This window comes from Medicago sativa, chromosome 5, assembly GCF_051527215.1.
Source record: "Medicago sativa cultivar Bolivia chromosome 5, Bolivia_mono, whole genome shotgun sequence".
Taxonomy (NCBI): Eukaryota; Viridiplantae; Streptophyta; class Magnoliopsida; order Fabales; family Fabaceae; genus Medicago; species Medicago sativa.
The window spans coordinates 80607155-80617777 of NC_140753.1; the positions used below are offsets into that span (position 1 = coordinate 80607155).

At 34.8% G+C, this 10623-nt stretch overlaps 2 protein-coding genes across 2 annotated transcripts; one reads left to right on the top strand and one right to left on the bottom strand.

Annotated features, from left to right (window-relative positions):
- Positions 1–1703: 1703 nt before the first annotated feature.
- LOC146925598 (uncharacterized) lies at positions 1704–2668 on the bottom strand. The gene has a single exon (XM_085710467.1). The coding sequence runs from the start codon at positions 2601–2603 to the stop codon at positions 2052–2054; it is 552 nt and encodes a 183-aa protein (XP_085566593.1). The 5' UTR covers positions 2604–2668; the 3' UTR covers positions 1704–2051.
- A 1186-nt stretch (positions 2669–3854) lies between these two features.
- On the top strand, positions 3855–9937 carry LOC146925599 (CMP-sialic acid transporter 2-like). Its single transcript, XM_085710482.1, has 11 exons — positions 3855–4077; positions 4153–4283; positions 4363–4731; positions 4820–4891; positions 6467–6515; positions 6615–6656; positions 6986–7107; positions 7352–7411; positions 8004–8052; positions 9080–9174; positions 9506–9937. Exons 1-11 carry the CDS (start codon positions 4051–4053, stop codon positions 9555–9557), a joined length of 1068 nt encoding a protein of 355 aa, XP_085566608.1. The 5' UTR covers positions 3855–4050; the 3' UTR covers positions 9558–9937.
- Positions 9938–10623: the final 686 nt, after the last annotated feature.

Consider the following 10623-nt stretch of genomic DNA (forward strand, 5'->3'; position numbering starts at 1 on the left):
AATGCACCGACACAATGCAAACAAATGTGATGTGGCATGATATGATATATATATATTTTCAATTTCAATGTTGTGTGCAGTGGAACCGTCTACAGACAACCTCACATCGTTAAAATACGGCATCATACGGATAACCTCGCATCGTTGCCAGAATCTACTGTTTCTTTAGAGGATGTTTGGATGATGGATTTATGATGGGTGGATATGATTTATTTTACTTTTTTAACCCAGACACTAGAAAATGTGGTTGAAGTATTATATTATTATTTACATGTCTCATGAGTAAGCTAAATTTGAGCACGAACACTTATGTACTTTTAAGATATGAACTTCTAGCATAATTCAATTTTTAGAAATATCAATTATAATTGAAATATAGATTTAACTCACTAAAGTCCTACCATATAAAACCGTCTACGATCCCCTTTCAATTGCTCGCTTAGACCTTATTTCATGTTATATAATGAAACACCACACAAAAAAGGGAAACTTAACTCTAGTGGTATGGTACGGGCAAAGTTATTATGCATAAGCCATTTCCTTATGCACCCTGCATAAACACTTCACAACCATCAGATTTCATCCAAAGAAGCGGACAACAGCATCATGTTGGATCTCATCTTCGCTGTTCGATTCGCCATCATCGTCACCGTCCGTGGCGGATCATGTAACTCCTCCGATTTCTGTTTCTTCTCCGAAAATCTCATCCTCACCGCCCCCTCTCATCTCTCCACCTCCGGCGATTCTGTTTCCAATTTTGTTTCCAACTCCTCCGATTCTGTTTTCCAACTCCTCCGATTCTGTTTCTAACTCCTCCGATTCTGTTTTCCGGCGGTTATGTTTCCAATTTCATCGGCAAAGCTCATCGTACCTTTATAGAGTACTGATTTTCGGCGGATGGCTCTAGGTCCTTAGTTTTTTTCACCTGCTGGAAACCATTAAGTACATCTAATGGTTTTGAAGTACAACTCACATAAATCATTTCTACAGCAAAATGGTTTTGGCATAATGTTATACAAAACATACTATAATAAGGACATTTGTGACTGTCATTAAACCAAATCAACACTCTGAAATCATCATTGAATTATAATGACGATCTTCGCGGTTGTAGTGTTGTTTCGTTTTGTGTCGTTTGATTTTGCTTGGGGGTGTAGGGAAGCAATTATGTTGGGCTGAAATTTATGCACGGTGAATAAGGATTTCCTTATGCATGATAACCGCTCCCGTATGGTACGGTACTAGAACCTCGAAGTTACGGTACTAACAAATTAAACAATTATAGCTCCCACTCCTTATTAAAATCATTTTAGTGCATAATAATATATAAGTATATTGAGAGGTTTTTTCTTCTCGAGTCGTAGTCATGAGACTTGCCATGCCCTTGTGAACTTTTATGTCCCTACTTAAACAAAAAAATTAAGAAAGGAAAGTTGGATAATTAGATTTCATTTATCTTTATGCAAGGTATGATTTACTTTTTCTTCTTTTTCGATTGATATGGCAAAGGTATAATTTACTTGGCTAATGTGCCATATTTTAGATTTGTTATGAACAAAATAAATTTTGCTTTATGACAAGACAAAAAAAAAATTATTTATTTGTTTTGAAGGGCAAAGAAGCCCTTATAGCACCATTCATATTCCAACCATTAGATGAGGTAAATAAATAAATAATTTTATAGCATTATTTATAAAATAATATAATCCACAAAACAATCAATTATTATTACAGAGAGAATTGCAATCAATAATGTAATGTTTGTAATTACTATTACTACTACTACTAATTACTACATACGTACAGCTAGCCTTTGGTTGGAGATTGTCCTCACACGTTATGATGGACAAGCAGGCAACAGTACATGAAATATAAGCAGAAGGAAGAAACAAAGGAATTGCAGAAGTAGACTATAGCAAACGTACGTAATTTGACTTGATCTTAAGGATATATATAATTGGATTTATATATATATGCATACAAATTAAAATAAAGAAAAAAGAATGGTGGTCTCCTTGCATTGCAATTGCAATTGCAATTGGATGAATGATTCATTGTGTGTAAGCCGACATGGTTTGAGGAAGAGGTGCGTAGTAATAATCAGAATTGGTGATTCTTCTTCTGATCTCAGACCTCATCCTGCAAATAACATGTTTCCAACTCCCCTTATCACGGGAAGTCAGCAACTTGGTTTCCTGCTCATTCATTTCAAGATCTGTTGCAAAGATAGGCTTTCTTGAGAGGATCCAGGCCCAGCTCCAGGTCCACCAATTTCTGATAGAGTCGCCCATGGATGAGAATGAGAATGACGACTTGGATCTGGGAATAAATGATGCTGCTGTTGTTTCTGCAGTGAGAGAGGAAGTTGATAGGCGTCTGCGAATAAAGCCTCCTGCATCAGCAGCAGCAGCATCTCCTAATTTGGTTTTGGTTGACACAGGGAGAGACCCCTTTCCACTTCTACTTGTTGGTAAGAAGCTCATGATATGGATGCTTGATTGGTTGGTTGGTATGTATCTGCTGCGTGCTTGCTTATTACCGAAACCAAACCAACCTAGCGAGCTAGAAATACTAATGCTAATGCTAATACTAATACCAATCATATGGTGAAATGCATCATCCTTCACAGCCTGTTTATTCCTTTTTGTGGGGTCCTTCCTTTACACCCTTTCTCTTTTCTCTTGCTTGCTCATCACCTCTCTGTCTCTTGCTATTATTGTTAATTATTATTATTATTATTATTATTATTATTATATTCTATTTTTTGTTGCCAAAATTACTCTTACCTTACCTTACCTTCTTAACCCTCAAATTAAATATTTCATTCTTTTTCTAATATAATAAAAAATATATGTTTTATTATATTAGAAAAAAAGAAAAGATTACAATCAATTTTGTTCTATAAAAAAAAAAAAAGATTCAACTTGGGTGGTGAACATGCATGAGACCTAAATCAAGTCCCAAATTAATTAATAAATGAGTCTTTAAGATAGTCTATACTGGTTTGAATCTCATTGGTTGCCCCTTATAATTAAGGACATGAATCTTATTTATATTAGTACTATCTATGTATCTCTTTCTTACACCGTGGATGCTCCAATACACTTGATCTTCAACGTTACAATGATTTATGTAAGAATATAGTAGTAGATGAAGCTCTAATTCTCTTTACATAAATATGCTCGTGGTGCAATAAAACGTAATTTGATCGTAAGAATTATATATTTGGCTTAAAAAACGGAAAAATATTTCTATTAAACTCAGTTTTTGCTATTACACAGAATTAAACACACACCTACGTACTTAATTAATGTTTTATTGTCTTGCACCTGCTGAACATGCACATGAACAACTACCATGGTAATACTATGATTTTATTGAGCCTCTAGGATGCAAAATTTTAATCTAAATACAAGAAGATAGAATCTTGCTTGATGCACCAAACAATTTAAATAAGAAAATATATATATGGTCAAGCAATTGATAAAACAATTGGAAGTAGAATGAATAAGTATTAATCAATTGATTATTATTATGATAAATACAATTAATAAATTATTAAAATAATCAATGAAGAGCACGTGTTCAACTTCCGTCGTGGATGTGAGGATATCATTGACAAGTAATTTTTAAGTATATTTGTGACCACTCTGTAAGTTTTGACGAGCTTTGAAAAGCAAACCCACTTAAAATTATGTTTATAAAAAAGATATATTAAGAAAGAAGTGGAAGTAAGAGATGTGGGGTGCAAAAAGTAAAAATAGTTGAAAAGGGTCGAGGAATGTTGATCCAGGCCCAAATGTTGTAATTGAATTTATTTTGGTATAAAATAATAAAAAGAATAAAAGATGTTTAACGCGAAAAAGAAAGGGAGCGGAGAGAGTGTGAGAGCGAGATCTATCTATCTATCTGAGTGTTGGAATTGAATTGAATTGGAAAAAGAAAAAGAATTGGTTTGAACGAATTCAAGTGTCTGTCTGTAGATCGATCTTCTTCTTCTTCTTCTTCTTCTTCTTCTTCTTCTTCTCTTTTCTTGCGATACTAACTAAAATGGACTACAGGAAAATCAAAGACCAGGTAGGTCAGTGTTTTTCCTTTCTTTTGATTCATTTCTTCGATTGATATGATATATTTTGCATTGTTATTTATTAGGAGGATATTGATGTGGAGGCAGCGAAGGACAAGGACGACCTTGAAGAATCATATTCATTTGTCCCTTCTGCCTCCTCCATTGGAGAACCCAAAATTGACATAAACAGGATCAAACCACAGTGGAAGCGCAAGTAATTAATTAGTAACAATCATTTTTCTTTCATTCATTTCGTCTTAATTACTTCTTAATCATCATATTTTCTTTCACAGGTCTCTGGTTACATTTGCATTGACTATTCTTACTAGTTCCCAAGCCATTCTAATCGTTTGGTCCAAGAGAGCTGGCAAGTATGACTATAGCGTTACTACTGCTAACTTTTTGGTTGAGACTTTAAAATGTGCTATTTCCCTCATCGCCTTGGCAAATGCATGGAGAACACAAGGCGTCACCGAGCACAACAAGTTGACTGCATCATTAAAAGAAGTTATAGTCTATCCTATCCCAGCAGCACTTTACCTTGTCAAAAACTTGCTTCAGTATTACATCTTTGCATATGTAGATGCTCCTGGCTATCAGATATTAAAGAACTTAAATATTATCACTACAGGCGTGCTCTACAGAATTATACTTAAGAAAAAGTATGAACATCCCCTCCATCCTTTGCACTGTGTTATGGAATCTTCTTTGAACATGGCTGTTTAGCATTGTGTTCCTGTTACATTTCAGGTTGAGTGAGATTCAGTGGGCTGCTTTTGTTCTACTAACTGCCGGGTGCACTACAGCTCAGTTGAATTCTAAGTAAGACTAATCCAAAGCATGCCATTTCTCCATCCATCACTTTTCTATTAGTATATCGATCATCTTATTAGGTTCATGTTGTTGTTCTATAGATTTTATCTATTAATATACATGTCAACGAACTGTTTCTGCACAAGCACTGATGTTAAAAACAAATGAATCATATGTAATGATAGGTAATTTGTAAAGAATAAGCATCATCGCTACTAGAAAATATGTGGTATTCAATTAACCGATCCTTTAATGTACCATATATACTATTGACGATCAAAGCATTCTCCTAGCCTTTTTGTTTTCATGATTTTTCTGATAGTTTATGGTTCTTGTATTTGGTTTTGGCAAGACTGTTGCATAGAGGCATTTTTTCTTTCTGACATTTTTCCCTAGTCTTTATCATCTTATTACCTGGGCTCCTATATCAGATTTTACAATCCTAGTGGATATCTGAATGATTGAGAGGGTCTATTGATTTTTTGACCTTATTGGGAAAAACCCAAGTCCCACATCGGATAGACGAGACTCTTGAGAAGAGTATATAAAGAGGAGGCAATCCTCACCTTGCAAGCCGGTTTTGTAAGGATGAGTTAGGCCCCAAATTTCAACATGGTATCAGAGCTTGTCGAATTCAAGGGCCGCCTAAACCTATTCACGCACCAAGCCCAAAGAGTGCTGGGCGTGAGGGGGGTGTATTGGGAAAAACCCAAGTCCCACATCGGATAGACGAGACTCTTGAGAAGAGTATATAAAGAGGAGGCAATCCTCACCTTGCAAGCCGGTTTTGTAAGGATGAGTTAGGCCCCAAATTTCAACAGACCTATAGAATCTTTTAATGTTTTTCACATTTTTACTTTACCAGAGAAAAGGTTACAATGTTTAGGCTTTGCAAATCTATTCACAGTTTCAAATTTTGAATCCTACTTTCCGTCCTTTATCAATTTGACATTGTTTGAAAGATTACTTGTGAAACTATAGGGAAAAGGTGGAAATGAGAGAAAGGGAGAAAATGAATTCTGAACAATATCATGACTCTGATGGTTTGATGTGTACAAAATGCTAATCTAATTCTTACTTCTGCTAATATTCTAGGTCAAGTACTAATGTAGTACAACCAGTTTAACCCTAGCACATTTACTTAAGAGTATCATGCATAAGGCTTCTAAAGAATTATTAATCCTAATATTCTAACGGTTACAGCTCCAAGTAAGGTGAAAGATTTTTTGTGGACCGCGGTACTAGATAAAATTAATATAAGCAATCTGTTTATGCACCCGTAGGCTGTAGCTCTTTGGCTTCAGAAGACTGTTTGTATTAATTTATATGCAATGTGTTTTTTAACTGAAGAGATTAATAGCCATCCTTGAATATTATGCACTGTCAAAATAAGAGATTATTGGTCATCCTTGTATCACATTATGACGATACACCATATCAATCTGGTATCCTTTGCACCTATTCCCCCCCCCCCCCCCCCCCCCCCCCCTCATATTTAGGCACTTCTTATGATGAAATAGAAATATGGTAGAAGTTTGATTTCTTGGTTATTTATTCTTAAATTTGTTTGACTTTGTTTTTCAGTTCTGATCATGTTCTCCAAACTCCCGTTCAGGGTTGGGTGATGGCAATTGTGAGTTTCTTACATTTGTGGTACTCTCATATTAGAAATATAACGTAGTGAAGACTGAATTTATGGTTGATATGATCTTGATGAGCTTTTCCTTTTCAGGTCATGGCTCTCTTGAGTGGTTTTGCAGGAGTATATACTGAGGTGATTTTAATTGAGAGCAGTTACATTGATCCGTTGAGGTTTCTTGAATGACTGTGCACTGCCATATTTTTACTGTGTGCTATTGACTTCTTTTGACTCATGGAATATATTAAAACTGGATGGAATATTCTGCTTAAAAATTGTTAAAATTCAAATCCTTTTAATTCTGCCTATGCACTGCCATACAATAATTTGATTGGTCAAAGGATACATCCACCAGTCTGCTTAGAATAACACTTTTGAGCTCTCTTAGTCTTACTATAGCATTGAAGAAGAGTTCTTAGTGAACAATCATGGCTTAGTTTATTTTATTTTTTAAATATTGGCAGGCTATTATCAAAAAGCGCCCTTCACAGAACATAAATGTTCAAAACTTCTGGTTGTATGTCTTTGGCATGGGCTTCAATGCTGTTGCAATATTGGTTCAAGATTTTGATGCAGTGGTGAACAAGTAATTCAAGCCCTTCTTTCAGATTTTACATTTGCAGTTTATTTTGGTCTTTTCTAACTATTTAGTTCCTATTTTGTCATGTATTTTTTTGCATAAATTTATTCCTTCTCATTAAACTTGGATAACACCAAGCCTAGGGCCAAGTGTTATCTATAGAAAATACTCTTTTTCATTGAAATTATAAGGCCTAAAATGTCCCGCCGATACTATGTGCCATATTCCTTATATTATGATGTATATGCAGGGGATTCTTTCATGGATATTCGTTCATTACCTTTCTCATGATTTTCAACCATGCACTCAGGTAAATCTCAACTGACAAGATTTATAAAATTTCTTGAAGGCTAGGGGATTTTCCTTGATTACTATCTAGTTGTTGGATTGAGATCCAGTCGGCTGATATGGGATAATGAGGCGGGGAAGTTTGACATGTGATGGAGTGGAGAAGTTGTAGCGTGATTTAGTCATTTATTTCTTCCCATTTCTGGCTTCTTCTATTTCATCCTGAAATGATGGTTACTTGTGATTTAATGTATGGGAATCAAAAGAGATAAAACAACATTTAGTTTTGATATTATTGATTAAACTGTGAATATGCAAATCTCAGAAGGGCCAACTGCAAAATACATGACATAGTCCTTATTTCAATTTTCAACTACTCTCTCTCTCTCTCTCTCTCTCTCTCTCCCTCCCTCCCTCCCTCCCTCCCTCCCTCCCTCCCTCCCTCTCTCTCTCTCTCTCTCTCTCTCTCTCTCTCTCTCTCTCTCTCTCCTCCTCCCTCCCCCCCCCCCCCTCTCTCTCTCTCTATATATATATCTCGTCTGTGCCTCTCCACTGACCACTGCACAGAAAAAAAAAATTATCTGAGTCGCCTGATCTCTTATTGTGTTTGACAGTGGAATTGCTGTATCAATGGTAATGAAATACGCTGACAACATTGTGAAGGTAAGATTGAGATTATGACTGTATAATATGATATTTGTATGACTGAATATTTACACACGACTGTGAAATTTGAAAAATCCAATAGTTTAATTAAGATCAATCACATTTCTTATACTTGGAATAGTTCATATATCATACATGCTAGTTCCAGAATAAACTTTTTATTGGTTGTCTCTAGATTTTAAGGTCATGCTTGCTCATCTTAGAAACACTCAAATGACTATAAAACCGTACAAGATATTCTTTGAATAGAGTTGTATATTCTTACATGAGGCCATTGTTTTTCTCTCTTTTGACTTTTGCTTTTATGAAAACTAATGCAATTTGTAGCATTTGCATTGTAAGAACATATTAATATTATATGGCGCTAACATGTGTAAACTATGAAGTGTTTTTTTATGTAATTTTGATTAAAATTATAGGGATAGACGTTTGTGATTTTCAAATTGTAACAAACCATGCTTATCTTTTTTAATGACACCAGTAATATAGTAAATAAAAGGCTTAATTGCATTTTTGGCCCCCTATCTTTCCAAAAGTTGCGGTTACAGCCCCCTAACTAATTTAAATACAAAACAGCCCCCTAAGTATTGAATCTGTGGCAGTTTTGGCCCCCAAGGCTGACGTGGCACCCTAAGTAAGGTGACACGTGTCATTTTTTTTATTTTTTTTTTGGCCTTGGGGGGCCAAAACCGCCACAGTTTCAATACTTAGGGGGCTGTTTTGTGTTTAAATTAGTTAAGGGGCTGTAACCGCAACTTTTGGAAAGATAGGGGGCCAAAAGTGCAATTAAGCCTAAATAAAATATAAATTCTTATCTTTCGTAACAACATATTAACACATTTACTATTTTTTCATCCCTTTATTTATTTGTATGGAGCTGCAGTATAATATACTAGCATCAAATGCACTCTATATGTGTGTTTATGATTGTTTTTTCATATTTTATTTGATTATCATATCATTTTTATTAGCACAAGAATTTGAAATGGGACTCAAATTTATGATTAAGTTCCAATTTACACAGGTGTATTCTACTTCAGTGGCAATGCTTCTAACAGCAGTTGTTTCTGTATTCCTTTTTGGCTTCCATCTCTCCCTAGCCTTCTTCCTTGGAACAATGTAAGTTGTTAATTATATCATGAACAGGCTTGCATGTCCTATGGTTGTGTTTTTCTGCCAATGACCACGCATTTCACATGCATCAAATAGGGGTTAACAGAGAACATCATTTTATCACATCAATTCATCTGAAATTGAAATATTAAAAACTACGGAGGGTTTTGTTGGCTCTTAATCACAACTTGCATTAGATTTTGAAACACCTCATTTTTATGTGCATGCCATGGGGCAATAGCTCCCAATGCTTCATCTGCTAATCTTGCTTGAAATAATATAAATCCTCTGTTCTCTCTTTTTCTCTTGAATAAGAGTTTGTTAAATATGTTTACAGTGTTGTCTCCGTTTCAATTTATCTGCACTCTGTGGGGAAGATGCAACGATGACTGCTGCCCTCTATTTTTCCAACGCGGGATATTTTTGTTTTTTTTATCAATAGTTGATTAGCCTCATTTCAAATGCTATTTTGAAACTTTTTAGTTCAGTGTTAGTGTATACTTTGAAACCCATCTTTGGTGTATCTCAACAAGCACGGAAAGGTGATATGTAAGTTCCACTAGAAGCTCTTATCAGAGCCATGCATTGCTTTAAAGTGAAATAACTTTCCTCCCCCCTCCCATATTTTTTGTTTAAAAGATTTAAGCAATGCTATAATTAAGCAATGTGCTTGTGTGTGTCACGTGACTTGTGGCGAGGGGTATGTGAATATTACATTTTCACGATCCATTTTTTGTATCTAACTCGGTTATTGTGATTATTGCAAAAATAACTGGTCTCCTTTCATTAGGATCTGTGTGAAAGTGTAGGAGGCGAGGGGTGGAGAGAGTTTTGTGTGAATGGAAAGAGGAAAGAGAAAAATAAGGAATAATAGTCTCTCATATCCCAATTTAATGGAGGATTTGGGAGACTCAATATATTTTAGGATTTTTTAGGATTTAGAAAAATTCTTCATATCTTTTTCATCTGTTTATAATACTCAAAATTTAAAATATGTTAATCATACAGATTTGGTCACCATCCTTCACTTGTAGACACTCCCAAACAGAGTCTTAGGCAATGTAAGTTGTATTGATTAGACAACTTTAGTATTAGTATCGTTTTTTTCTTCTACATATACAACATGTCATACCGTTGAAACTCTATAAATTAATAATGGCAGGACCGGAAAAATTTATTAATTTAAAGAGTTATTAATTTATCGATAAATTAATAATTATTAATTTAAAGAGTTTTTAAGTAATTACACTGTACATACCAAACAAAAGGCAAATAGTCTATGCCTCTTAGAATTACGTTACAGCGAACCTTGGGACTCAACGTAAATTAGTAACTGCTGTGTTCATATGCATTGGAAATCAATAATGACTTTTGAAGTACAGTAAATGTAAACAAGAGGAACAAATGTGTTCAATGTATTCTTACTATATTTTTTTTTTTCAGTTTCTATGAATT